We start from the raw sequence: 12630 nt of genomic DNA, 5'->3' as shown, positions 1-12630 counted from the left end.
CCATCAACCGCATCTTCCCTTTGAAAGCGGCGAGCACAAAGACCATTTTCTCCGGCGGAACGTGTTCGATAGCCTTCTGAACAACGTGGTTCCCGTTCTGGTCCTCCACCAAAGCGATAATGTGGTCCTGGATTTCACTGACGATCTGCAATTTCGTCTCGAGGGGCGAGGTCTCCAGCGCTCGCTGCACCACGCGGCAACCGCACATCTGTAGCGCCAGCTCCAGCACGTGCCCACGCATCTCCGCGACAATGGCTTGCCGCTGCTCGGCGCTGCACACCTCAAGGCATTTCTGCATCACGTAGTTTCCAAAAACGTCGCTCATCAGGCCACGTCCATGCCGAATGATGCGCCCGACGACTCGGCGTACGACGTCGCGACCCGCCACGTCCATTTGCTTTTGGATGAATCGCGACCCGAGTTGGTCCTTGGAAAATTCGACGACGCAGTTCTCAATGTCCTCAAGCCGTTGCACTGACCCGAGGCCTGAACGGAAGTCCTCCAGGAGCTTGCAGCTCCCATCAGCTTTGGGGGGCTTCGTGATGAGACTGGAGCAGGTGGTAGACGTGGGGGGCTCGAAGGTGAGACTTTCAGCAGGGAATTCAGGAGCAGGAGTCTGGGTCTGTCGCTGAAGAAGTAAAAGCTGGTTCAAGTAGTCCTGAGTGTTATGGTGACCTCCCTGACAGTCAAAAGCATTGGGCATGCCTAGAACGTCTGGAGCTAAAAAGTTGCCATGTGAAGCCGTCGTAGGAAGCTGCAGCAGCGAATTGGAACTGCGAGTGCCACCTAACTTGTTGGTGACGTTGAGTCGAGAGTTGCCTATCTTCTGCTCCATCCATGCGGCCTGTTCCAATTGCGCCATGGTCGGAACCGAGATACTCTTAGGAACCCGTCTGCCCGGCTCAGTCCAGCCGTTCAAAAGTTGATTCAGCGATACGATCTCGGCGATCTGCCATTGGCTTTGTGCATGATGCTGCATCTGCAGCGCGGTCAAGGGGTTCGCAGCGGAGGCGTTTCTGGAAATGCCAGGTGTGAAGGTGTTGAAGCTACCCGTAGAGGCGGATTGACGCAAATCGGGGAAAGGAGAGTTAAAACTGCCCACAGAGGCCGATTGGTGCATCGGCCCAGACGAGGCTGATTGGTGCATCGGCCCAGACGAGAAATTATGCCCCAGCTGTGAGGAAAGCTTGGAGCCCGGATGCCCAGGGAATGGTGGATTCGGACCTACCGTTTGTCGAGGCGTTACCAGTGGATTCAGCATGTCTGATTCCAGAGGTTGGGGACTCAAAGGCCAGTCAAACACCCCGTCCCCTATGTTAAGGTCGCCGTTAAGACCCCGGAGCTCCTGAAAGACCATGTTTAGTTCATCGGGGCTCATATCGCCACTGTAGTTCATTATCAGATCGTCCGAATTTGCCTAATTGCGTCCTATCACGTTCTAAGAAGGGCGAAGCAGGCCCTGCGCCAAAGACAGCTGCACCCTCGTCACAGAAGCGGTGTGGCGCACGCGAGCGTTTTGGCAACGTTCCCATGGTTCACCGCGACAGTCTCGTGGTTCTTTTCCACAACCACATAAACACAATCAACAATGGACAACTCACGTGGAGCAACCGACCACCGCCGCTCTCACCAACACGCACCCTGCATGCAATATTCTGGCCTCACGCAGGAGTGGTACGGAGACTCTGTGCTTGGCAATTTTCGTTTTGAGGTTGAATTGCAAGCCACGCTCAGACCATTTGCTGAGGCGTGAAATCGACGTGACCTCGTTCAGCGGAATCACGATTTCCGGCAACAGAGGATCCTTCAGGACCAGTCCTGGAACTCTCTCAGGTAGAGTTGGCAGGCAGTTGTCTGAGGTAGCACTCTGGGGCGGATGAGATTGCTGCGGAGGCACCACGTTGTAGAACGCCAAAGACTCCATCGGCTGTGGGCAGGCAGAACTTCGCATGAACTCCCAGACATGACGACGTTGCCGAGTCATGCGATAGTTTTTCAAGAGACGCTGGTCCGTGTTTTGGATTTGGACGACCTCGTCCAAAAGCTCCTTATCAACATTCGGAAAGAATGAATGCTTCCTGTCCAAGGGAAAAGACAAAGGACCATGGCTTTCAGCATCCTTCGTAAGCCGCTCCAATTGCAAGAATGGCCAGATTCCTGTCACAGGCACCGAGCTTAGTAAGCATGCGACTTGGTAACGCTCCGGGTGGTTTTCAGTTTTGTCCGTCGATAGATGGACCATCGTGACCATAGCATGCTGGTAGGATTCTGAGCGCTCGTAGTGCATCGGAATGGTTTGCTTGATGAGAAACCGCGCGAAAAGTTTCCGAAGTCCCTCGAACATCCCCAGATGCTCAGCCTTTCTTGGGTTATTGTTGTCGTACAAGTACTTCATCGTTCTCTGTTTGACTATTAACAAGGACTCCACGAGCGTGTCAGCTTCTCCTAGAGAGTCTAACAGCCCCCAAGTGCGTTCCATCCATACGCGTTGAAGCCGGAGTTGATACTCGGCTTCGTCTTCGTCCTCTTGTTGCGGATACCGCGCCTTATGCCTTTCCCTCCACAATCGGTGGGAGAGGAGACCGGCGACCCATTTGGATCCGCAGTTCCACTCCATGTAACAATTCATGTCCCCAAAAGTAGAGCGAACGAACCAGTCCACACGCGCCGCATCTGTGGAGGTCACCCACCTCCCAGCAGACCGGATCGCCGGGTGCAACTGCACACTCCGTGGAGCCATGTTCGTGAAGCATTCCGGTGGGAACGGTGACACAGACCGAGCGATGTCCATGAGTAGTTCTCCCTTGGCAGGGTCGCGCACGTAGAACAGCGCCACAGCGGTAGCGGATTCGCAGCCCTGAGCCAGAAAGCCAAGTCTCAGGGTTTCAATGGAAAAAACGAATGCACCAGGTCCGGCACAGTCGAATGTTCTTAGCACGTGGATGGGAATGGTTACAGGGGTGGGCACATACTCTCGGTATAACGCCAGCTCAGCGCTCAGCAAACTAAATACCGCCATGAGCCGCTCCGTCTCAGATATCGGCACCAAGTTCCCCGGGACCATTGCCTCAGAGGCTGGTTCTAACTCGAGGACATATGGACACACTGCGAAGTGCACGACAAATGTGAGAGGGCTCACGAAGGTCATGCAAAAGAAAACGGATTTTCACCACCAACGAGTCAGTAATGATACGCGCGCACGCGCGTGAAGAGGAGAGCGATGGAATCTCGTACCTCTAGGTAACAGTGTGGACCGACGGTATGCGAGCGGCACGCCTTCCAGCAAAAATGATTCCAACGACGACGGCGACGACGCTCACCGCGTAGAAAACCGCCCAGGCCATCGCCATCCACACGAATTGCAACACAGCCAGCGCTGCATACAACAGCAGCAGCACCCACGGTAGTCGTCGACTGACCGTTCGCTTCACGGGCGGAGGGCACTCGCTCATGTGGATGTGTGTCTCGAGCGGCGCCAGCCGCATGCTGGGCGCATCGGTCAGCGGGCAAGGAAGGGCTGACCGGACCCAAATCGAGGGCATGGGTGGGACTGTCAACAGGTAGCTGACGAGCCAGGAACACATCTCCAGATCTCCACTGAGAGACGCCCGTTTGTCTGAGGGAGTGAAGAGCGGGCTGCACAGCGGAGAGAACTCCGCGAGTCTGTGTGCGTATTTCACAGCCGCCTACAGGTGTGGCCTCGGTTCCAAAAACTCTTCATTGAGATGGTCGAATCCGTCCTGAGACAGAATAGTGTAGTGCTGCCTCCAAAATGCCACGCACTCTGCCTGCGTGAGCCGTAGCCTGTGACCCACCCGCTTGGTCGCTCGCTGTCGGGCGGTCAACGACCCTGCGCGGGCAGCCGCAACGGTCTCGATCAGAAACTCGAGGTTGCCAGGGAAGCTGTGGGAGGTTGGTAGCGGTGAGCCGTGCCGAGCTTCGCAGGCGAAGCTCAGAGAGGTGGGCTCCAGCAGCTGCTCTGCCAAATTCTCGTCAGACCCGTCCACGATCTCGAGTGTTAGTCCCTGTGGCAGTCCCCCCTGTGAGCCGCCCCTTACTACTCCGTATTCGGAAGGCACAGCATCCCAGAGGTTATTATTGAGGCTAGCGCGCTGTACAGGGGGGCGTCGATGGAGGCAACGAATGGAGTCTGCGGAGTCTGTGGCGGAGAGTTCTGAATTACCTTTCCTAAGCACGGTTGGGATCAACTCAGGGTCCGTCAGCACAACGGAGGACTGAGGATTGGTTTCCGCGATCGAGTCTATGGAGAACCTGGAGCGGACGTGCCGTGCAGGAAGGCACCCGTACACGCGGTATTCAGTGAAACGAGCTGTAAGCGCACAATCCTCAGTGTCCGACTCCGAAACTACGGCCTGGAAGATGCCCCCGCTACTGAGGACGGAGGTCTGGCTCCGCGTCGTACGTCGAGGGGATTCACCGAAGCTGGTCTTACCTAAAACCTGCTGAGATTGAATGTAGGTGGATATAATTCTGGTCAGCACCCAGCTGAAAACCAGAAACTCCTCATCCATGTTGATAAACGGAGACATCGGAGCCGGCTTCGGCGAGAAGTCCACGTGGACCAGACCAAACTTGTCGAGTCGCACAGGTATACCTGGGGCTACGACCCCTGCAGGAAGTGAGCGCCGAGGACGTCTGGGGGGAGGAAAAGAGATTTCCTGAGGGGAGGCCGGGGAGGATTCATACACCGTGCTGGGTACCGCGGGCGATACGGCAGATTTCTCTGAAGTGGCACATTCTGCGGGTGATTGCTGTTGACATTGGTGCCACAGCAGGTAGCAACCAGTTACAGCCACCGTCGAGGCCGTTGCCACAACAAGCCACCCGTTCGGCGATAGGAATGCGGACACAACTGTCAGGACGCAGAGCACGGTCAACAGGGCGTCCTCAGCACAGGAAGGACTGGGCCTAGGCGGGAGAAGCACGTCAGAAATTCCGTTGGACGCGGTGGCCGCCACAGAAGAGGAGGCCTGCCGTGTGCTGGTGGCTCTTTCAGTGGTCGCTCTGGTCGTGTCATCCGAGTGGGTGAACAGCCGAGCAAGGGAGGGTTTTCCGACGCTGTCCACGAGGTCCAGGGGGGATCGGCACCGCTGGAGGAAAGTGATGCGGCTGAAGGCACAGCAGACCTACGAAGTCACTGGGCAACGGGTTCACATTCAGAAGCTTAACCACCGACGTAGATCGGCTCAACGCTCCCCAGAATAGGGGTGTCCACCCTCTGGCATCCACAATATCTGGATTGCACCCCGCCGCCAGCATAAGCGATACAGTAACTGGATCACCAGAGGCCGCAGCGTAGTGCAGAGGAGTAAGAAACCCAGGACCGGCACGATTAAGCAGAAGGGCGAAATGCGCACGCAGAAGACTTACCGCCATCACGAGGAAGGGGTCACTCGCAATTGCCTTCCCGATCTCCTCCGCGGACTCGACGGTGTGAAGCGGTGAGAGGATACTTTGGAACTCTCCAAGTGATCTTGGCCTAAGGAAGATACGATGATCCGAGGTGTCAGCCAGCAGGTAGAGGATTCCGGCTGCACATCCGAAAGCACAGAGGATGTGAAGAACCGAGGCCGAGAACGGGTCCGTCGCGTCAACACAGCCGCCCCTAATAACTAAAAAAGACAGCACAGCTTCGTGCTCTGCGGTGTGTCGTCCATTTCGACTGGCCACCGACATTAGTAGCGTGGACACCAGTAATGGCGTGTAGCCCAGGTTGTTGCGCTGTTCCGTGGAAGCCCCGTTCTGTGTGCCACCCAAACCGCCCCCACGTCTAGCAACTCCCTGACAACATCCACGTGCCCCATGCAAATCGCTGCCTCGAGTGGAGACCCTCGCGTGTCCGACGAGAAGTGGGGATTGGCGCCTCGCAAAAGGAGCTCTCTCACCCGGTCCGTGTCTCCTACGGTGGCTGCCTGGTGGAGTTGTCGTGTCAGCATTAAAGGGCTAATGCCGATTTACATTCACACATTAGTAGTTGTTGTCTCTGCGTCGCTTAGTGTCTTGAACAGTTTCGCTCGTGGTGAGTCGGATCCTCGTAGACCGCAATACTGGCCCGGACAGCAGTCCTGTCGCCCGCGAGAACAAGTCCAACAGACGAGATTTGTATGAGGACTCGGTCTGCTGCGAGGGGAGCGCCCCGTCAACCCGGACAAGCAGGTCGCGTAGGCGATCGTTGTCACCAGTAGCGTCCTGCAGGCTCTTGTGTTGGCGACCTATTGCGCCATCCACGTCTCGCAATAGGGCTTCAAGCTGGGCGGTCCTCACTTGATTCTGGTTCAGCACTTCCTTGAACTCCTCTGTCAGTTGCAGACTATCTTGGTGTCGAGTTTCGATCACATCCATCGTTTCTCGCAGCCTTGTCATCTCCGTTCGAAGAGTGTCTCGCTCAGCAGTGGAATTGTCGAGCTGAGAGCGGAGACCCTGCACAGCGGAGTTCGCATTGACCAGCTGCTTCTCTAGGTCTTTCTTGAGCCCGTCGACTTTCGCTCTGTTGGCGTCCTTACGAGTCATCTCGGACACCAGGTCTGCTATAGTACGATCCTTCTCAGATCGAAGGTCGCGTACAGTGACGTTCAACGTAGCACTGTGCTCGCTTGCCTCCATCAGCTCGCGCTTCAATCGAGCAAGATCTGCCTGCAGCGCATCCATCGACGATTTCTGAGTGGAGGTCTGCTCGGCAAGGAGGTCGATCTCCCGCTGTTTTGTGAGGCGCACAGCTTCCTCAGCTTGTGCCACCTCTGTCTGCAGTCGCTCAGCGAACTTCCTGGTCAACTCTGCCTCTGCTCGCATCCGATCGTTACGCAGAGCGTTCAGCTTAACTAATATCTCCTCATACTCGCTGTCGGCTGGCTGCTGCGCAAGTCTGGAGTGCAGAGCGCAAATCTCCTCCTCGAGAAGGGCGACTCGCTCGCGGGCCTCCCGCGTCTGATCTTTCCAGTCCTTGTTCGCTTGAACCATGTCGTTCAGGTTGCGGCTCATTTGCTGGTTGCTCTCGTTGTCGTCCTGTAGCTTGCTAAGAAGGGAGTCGAACCGCGATTTAGCATCGTCACGCAGGGCAAGGAGTTCGCGCTCGTTCCTCTCAGCGAGCTGCTTGTACGCCGCCTTATGCGGGTTGGACTTCAGCCGCAAGCGAAGCTGCTGAGTTTCGCTCTCCAGATCCTGCATGCGCTTCCGCTGACCCTTGGATTCGATTACCTCTTGGATATGCCCGTTTATCTGGTTCTCCAGCTCGCGTCGAGAGCTGTCCATCTCCTCTTTCTTCGATCTTAGCAGACGGAGCTGGGACTTCAGCGACTCCAGAGCGTCATGGGCAGCGGCGAAGTCCGCCTTCCTGGCAGCCCGCTCTACTTCGATGGTCTTGAGCCCTTGCTGGTACTGCTCCTGCATTACAGCGGTTTCCGCACGCATGCGTGCCTCATGGGACTGCTTCGTCTCGTCGCAGTTGCACTGTTTGACCCTGATCACGGTCTGTTGCCGAGATCGGTCCAGCCCTTCGCAGCGATTGAGCGCCGCCTCCAACGACTCTCGACATAGGGCCCAGTCTCGTAACGCGGAATCTAGCCTGTCACGGAGCTCCAGACTCTCCAGCTTGCAATGCTCAGCATTCATCTCCATTTGGGAAATTTTCAGAACAGCAGGTTGTACCATTTGGAAAGCATTTGCAGCCTGCCCCAGGTGTTCCCCTACGAGAGCCTCCAGAGCCCGCTTCTCGCCCATAGCCGCATCTCGACTCTGCATGTGCACCTCGACCAAAGACTGGGCGCGTGCCAGATCCACGCGGGACTGGTGGTGGTCGTTCCTCTCTGCAAGGAGAGGCCCCACGTGGGATTCCAGTTTCTGGATGACAGCATCTACTCGTGGCAGGAGCTTCTTTTGTAACGCGGCGAAATCGGCTTTCTGCTTCTGCATTTCTTCAGACCAACGGGTCTGCGCATCTGACACTGGAGCATGATAAGAAAGATTCCAAGGGCTATGCACTTACGCTGGCGTTGTTGGACTTGCATGTTGCTATCAAAGCACTTGGCTCTCTCATCCAGGTCTGCAGCCGCGGCTTGAATCTCGCTAAAGATCCTTTGTTGGTCAGCTTCAGTCATCAGGTCATGCGTGGGGAGCTCTACGGAGTTGGTTTTCAGAAAAGCGATCTGCGTGTTTAGCAGCTCGACTTCTGATCGTAGTTGAGCCACTTCGCGCTCTCTGGCGGCGATGGCGGCATCCGCATTCGTCGTAGCAGCCGGCGTCAAACTCAGACGGGACAGCTGCTGCCGCAAGTCCACCATGTACTGTTGGTATGCCTGCACCTTTCCAGACTCACGAGCCCTCTCGCTCTCGTGGTCAGCTCGAGACTTCAAATGACTCACCTCGCATGTTTTGGCGTGGAGCTGTTTCTTGAGCTCAGAGAGCTCTTCTTTCAGCGGTTTCATGGATGTCACCTCACTCTCGAGCCTAGCGATCAGTGACTGTTTCTCCTCAACGGCGCTACGAAGATGTGAGGTCTGCTCGACCATCTGCTTCTGCGCGGCCCTCGCCTCGTTCGCGACGCGATTGAAATCGTCCAGTTGGTCAGCCAGGCGCGACTCCGACTGCTTTGTAATCTCGGCGACACTGGCGTCGAAGGCGCTTTTCACCCGTTTGACTTCCGCAAGGTGCTTTGACCGCATATCTGTGAGGGCATTTTTGGTTTGGGCGTCCAGTTGCTGAGTTTGGCGTTGGCCCGTCTTCGTCAAGTTTGCAACGACCGTAGACAGCTTCGCACCAGTATCCCGGTAGAACTTCTCCAATCGTTCCCTCTGCAAGGTCTTGAACGATTCGACTTCGTGTTGCAACTCCACTCGGATCCTTGCTTCGGTTTCCGCATCTCGACCTTGCTGGACCGAGCTTGATGAAGCCCCCACCGCGGCCTCATACAACTCTTTGTACTGATCCAATTGGAGCTGGAGGTTCTTCAATGACGCTTCGCTGTCAAGCGTGAGCGTCGTCTGCAATGTCTGAAACTTGGTTTCATAAGCCTCCTGAATGGCGGTGAGGGCGTGGACGTCAGTGCCACCCAACATGTGATCTGTCCTGTCGTTCTTCGCCATCGCTAGCTGCTCGCGTAAGTCAGCCACCTGGGACTGCGCTGCCTCCAGTGCTTTCTGCACGCCCACATCCAGAGATTCACGCACTTGTACGCAGTCGGCGACACGGCTGCGCAAGCGCACATTCTCGTCGTTAAGTGTGCGAAACAGTTGGCTAAATTCCTGATGTTCAGCCAGCTGGTTTCGTAGACCGCGGTTCTCAGATTTCAGAATCTCGTTCTGGCCTTCCCAAAGATCAACCTTGACGTTCGCATCACCGACCTCAACCGACAATTCAGTACGCTCACGCTGCCAGTCAGAAACTAGCTGATCGAATCGTTTGTTAGAGTCCTGAAGCGCGCGCTGCAGCTGTTTCGTCGAGGCCCTTAATGACTGGACCTCCCGTTGGTTGCACTCCGAGATATTCTCCGCTGTGCGCTTGCCGTCGAGAAGCTCGGCATTGGCTACCTGCAGCTGGATGACGGTGGAGCTCGACTCCTCTCGACTCTTCTCAAGCCGCTGTAGCAGCAAGTTCACGGCATTGGTGCCTGCGTGGCTTAGTGTTTCTTTGAGGTCGTTGGCGGCCAATAGCTGACTTCTCAGTTGGGTTGTTTGGGCGTCCAGCAAGGCAACCTGTGCGTCTTTACGGGCTAGCTGCTCAGCCAACATCGCGAAATCTTCGCCTGAAGACTCCAGCGGTTGAGATCGGAGGCAATCCAACTCCACATCGAGACCCCTGACCTGGGCGCGCAAGGCCTCCAATTCCGCCGTCTTCTTAAGGAGTTCTCTGTCACGTTGAATCAGGTCGTTTTGTCGATCCTCATTTCGCTTGAGGAAGTCAGCCCGGAGGCGTGCGATTTCCATCTCTAGATTTGAGTTGCGATCCATAACTCTGGAAGGACATCACTCCATCCATTCCCAAATAAATTGATAGAAATTATTAATAAAATATATAAAAAAATAATTTAACGAACCGAGCTGCGCTTTCCGAGATTTTCCATGCGTTCTCCTTGGACGCCTCCATAAAACGCGCATGGGTCTCCCGATCGCGAACCGCCGCTTCCTCGTTTGCCAGTCTAGTCACACGAATCGCTCTTTGCGTTTCCAATATGAGGGACGTGGTGTCATCCGAAACCAATGGTCGACCGTACGACCCGGCCGTGTGGTCTGAGCTCCGCTCATCAAAATTTCGGAACACGGCGTACTGGGTTGGGGGCGCCCTAAACACGTCTCTTGGCAGACTCGAGCCATTAGAGTAATCGGAAAGACGGCGATAACGGGATGACCAATCACTAGGAGAAGGCAATTCCTCCGACCCGCTCCCGTATGTGCTTTCGGCGAATGTGCTTGTGGTTGTCAGCACTCGGTCCTGTTTCTCGTCGTCCATAGAAAAATTGACCAATACTGAGTATTACCCGCAGTTTTGCCTATGCCGAACGCCATAGACTGACTGACAGCTTAAATACCGATAATGAACCTGATATCTCTTCTCTCGGCTAGTGGTTGTCTACGGCTGCACAAGGGGTTTGCAGGTTCCCAGCTGTCTCGTTTCACACATGTTCGGTCAGTGCACACCTGCTCGGAGCTCTGTTTGGACTACAGCTCATGCCAGGGGTGGGTTTTTCATGAAGGGAACGCCACTTGCTCGCTCTTTGAGTCAATTCAGGACGTGTCGGCTCAACCAGGAGCGGTAGCTGCCGAGAAGAATTGTCTGTGCGGCACTGTTTCTGACAAATATTCCAAGTTACGACATTTGCCAGAGTAAATTAATAATATGAATAAATTTTTATCCGACTTCCATTTTATTAACTAGCGACCCATCTTTTTTTGCTTTTTCATGTCATGCCAGTGTCAGCCCATGCACGCCGTCGTGCTTCCTGCACTCGCATAAGCCAATTGGCCGACCTCTGTACGCCGCTTCCAATGTTGATACCATAAGTCTGTGCCAGAAGCTCTGTCGTGACAACAGCATCTGCAAGCAATTTTCGTACCAGTATCGACAGCGCCGCTGCTCGCTTTTTACCACATCAGATACAGTCCAATACGGCAAGGCAAACACCGTGTCCGGTCCTCCAATTTGTCCTGGTCAGTTTCCATGTCAAGGCCCAGGAGACTTTCTCTACTGGCAGGAGGAATTGGGCTGCGAGGGCCAATGCCCTTGCACCGCGCAGGAGTCAGCAGCGGCTCTACGAGGTCAAGGCTCTCTATCGGGCCACCCTCAGGACGCTGTGGCAGTCAAGGCGACATGGACGTCCCTGTCTACGGTGATACCGGAGTACAGCTCGTTCCATCTGGCTGATGTTTCCGCATCTGCGGTTGCTTGGCCGCTAGTGGCTCTTTCTGCGATTGGAGGCCTCTTCATTGGCGTAAAAGTCGCCGTGGATCGTGACGACGAGGACCTCGACACGCCAAAGAGCAAGGAACTTCGACAAGTGCGCCGAGTGCACTCTCAGCGTGCCAGGTGAATTCCGCGACCCTGTCTGACTCAGATCACCCCGGCTCTATTTCGACGATAGCAGCCGAGTTTCACATGAAGCCAAGCGGGTGTTCGCGGATTTTATGGGGGACGAACTTTACTCGGAGTAATCCCCACAGTTGAAAGAACTTATATTTAATATTTCTACAAGATGCAGTGTGTGGCACAGGTGGTAACTGCGCTTAAGGAACGAGAGGAGCTCGAAGACCGAAGGCTGCGAGCTGCATTCGTTCTGCGGATATCAGACTCGCATAGGAACGCTGTTGAGATGTTCTCAGATAAGGCCTCCAAAACCTACTTCCTTAAGGTGATCAGTCATACTAGCTTTTTCCACATGCGATTCGATTTTGATCAGGTCGAGGATGTGGTTTCCTTTCTCCACGCCAGGCTAGCGACCCCTCAGAGCCGCAATGTTGTTGAAACCCCCCTGCGCGTCCAACACATGGGAGGCACGCGCCGTGTATTCGCCTCTGATCTTGCAAACCTTCTCAAGGACTTGCTGCAGGAGATTTAGTGGCCTCAGCTTCCACGGATTTTTTATCGTTGTGATACAAGCTCAAATGCGACTAATGAAGCCGGAAGAGAGTGCCAAGCACTCTAGTTAATAACTTATATTACGGGCCTCCCAGGGCTCTATCAGCCACAAAGGGTAATTTGCCGTTGAAGAAAATGGCGCTCGAAGTCAATAGATTTGATATTGAGTGTGGCACGAATACTACTACATTCACTCGGAGTCGGACTCTGAAGAGTCATCCTTCTTCGCACCGCTCGCGGCCGAATCTGAGCCAGATTCACTGCCGCTCTCGCTGCCATCACCGCTATCGCTGCCCGATCCCGAACCCGCAGCACTCTCATCTTCGGACTCAGACACTGGCTTTTCCGGCTCCTTCTTTGGCTTGGCTACCGTAACGCGCCTCTTCTTGGCCGGGGGCGGGGCAACTGGCTCGTTGTCGGAGTCGTCAGCCCAGTCCTCTTTCTCCCTCTCGAATCGTGATTTGTCTTTGTCGTAGAGATCCTTGTAGGGTTGCTTGTCCTCCTCAGACATGCCACGCCACTCAGCTCCAAGAATTTTGGATATGG

General features: G+C 55.1%; 5 protein-coding genes across 13 annotated transcripts; 1 reads left to right on the top strand and 4 right to left on the bottom strand.

The window, feature by feature from the left end:
- KVP18_004108 (uncharacterized protein) lies at window positions 1–3148 on the bottom strand (the record flags this gene model as incomplete). 3 transcript variants are annotated; one of them, XM_067956422.1, is made up of 2 exons in its annotated part: window positions 1–1417; window positions 1631–3148. In XM_067956422.1, coding segments are annotated over 2 exons (2935 nt in total), but the record flags the coding sequence as incomplete, so codon positions are not given. The 3 variants fall into 3 exon arrangements, with proteins under 3 accessions (XP_067806985.1, XP_067806984.1, XP_067806983.1); XM_067956421.1 differs by lacking the exon at window positions 1631–3148 and having other exon boundaries at window positions 9–1396; XM_067956420.1 differs by lacking the exon at window positions 1–1417 and having other exon boundaries at window positions 1598–3148.
- Window positions 3149–3236: 88 nt separating this feature from the next.
- On the bottom strand, window positions 3237–5957 carry KVP18_004109 (uncharacterized protein; the record flags this gene model as incomplete). 3 transcript variants are annotated; one of them, XM_067956423.1, is made up of 5 exons in its annotated part: window positions 3237–3663; window positions 3691–3788; window positions 3816–5111; window positions 5152–5763; window positions 5790–5957. In XM_067956423.1, the coding sequence occupies 5 exons, from the start codon at window positions 5955–5957 to the stop codon at window positions 3237–3239; spliced, it is 2601 nt and encodes an 866-aa protein (XP_067806986.1).
- A 31-nt stretch (window positions 5958–5988) lies between these two features.
- KVP18_004111 (uncharacterized protein) lies at window positions 5989–10461 on the bottom strand (the record flags this gene model as incomplete). 4 transcript variants are annotated; one of them, XM_067956429.1, is made up of 3 exons in its annotated part: window positions 5989–7961; window positions 8003–8885; window positions 8913–9938. In XM_067956429.1, the coding sequence occupies 3 exons, from the start codon at window positions 9936–9938 to the stop codon at window positions 5989–5991; spliced, it is 3882 nt and encodes a 1293-aa protein (XP_067806992.1). The 4 variants fall into 4 exon arrangements, with proteins under 4 accessions (XP_067806992.1, XP_067806991.1, XP_067806993.1 ...); XM_067956430.1 differs by adding an exon at window positions 10049–10461 and having other exon boundaries at window positions 7872–9966; XM_067956428.1 differs by lacking the exons at window positions 8003–8885; window positions 8913–9938 and having other exon boundaries at window positions 5989–7758.
- A 1240-nt stretch (window positions 10462–11701) lies between these two features.
- Window positions 11702–12064, top strand: KVP18_004112 (uncharacterized protein; the record flags this gene model as incomplete). Its single annotated transcript, XM_067956433.1, has 1 exon — window positions 11702–12064. The coding sequence occupies one exon, from the start codon at window positions 11702–11704 to the stop codon at window positions 12062–12064; it is 363 nt and encodes a 120-aa protein (XP_067806995.1).
- Window positions 12065–12274: 210 nt separating this feature from the next.
- On the bottom strand, window positions 12275–12630 carry KVP18_004110 (uncharacterized protein; the record flags this gene model as incomplete). 2 transcript variants are annotated; one of them, XM_067956427.1, is made up of 1 exon in its annotated part: window positions 12275–12630. In XM_067956427.1, a coding segment is annotated over one exon (356 nt), but the record flags the coding sequence as incomplete, so codon positions are not given. The 2 variants fall into 2 exon arrangements, with proteins under 2 accessions (XP_067806990.1, XP_067806989.1); XM_067956426.1 differs by having other exon boundaries at window positions 12275–12595.

This window comes from the organism of the source record quoted next, assembly GCF_019968955.1.
Source record: "MAG: Porospora cf. gigantea A chromosome Unknown PgA_NODE_676_length_12630_cov_319.268, whole genome shotgun sequence".
NCBI lineage: Eukaryota > Apicomplexa > Conoidasida > Eugregarinorida > Porosporidae > Porospora > Porospora cf. gigantea A.
Note: the sequence above shows the minus strand (reverse complement) of the source record. Positions and strands in the feature narration are given on the sequence as shown.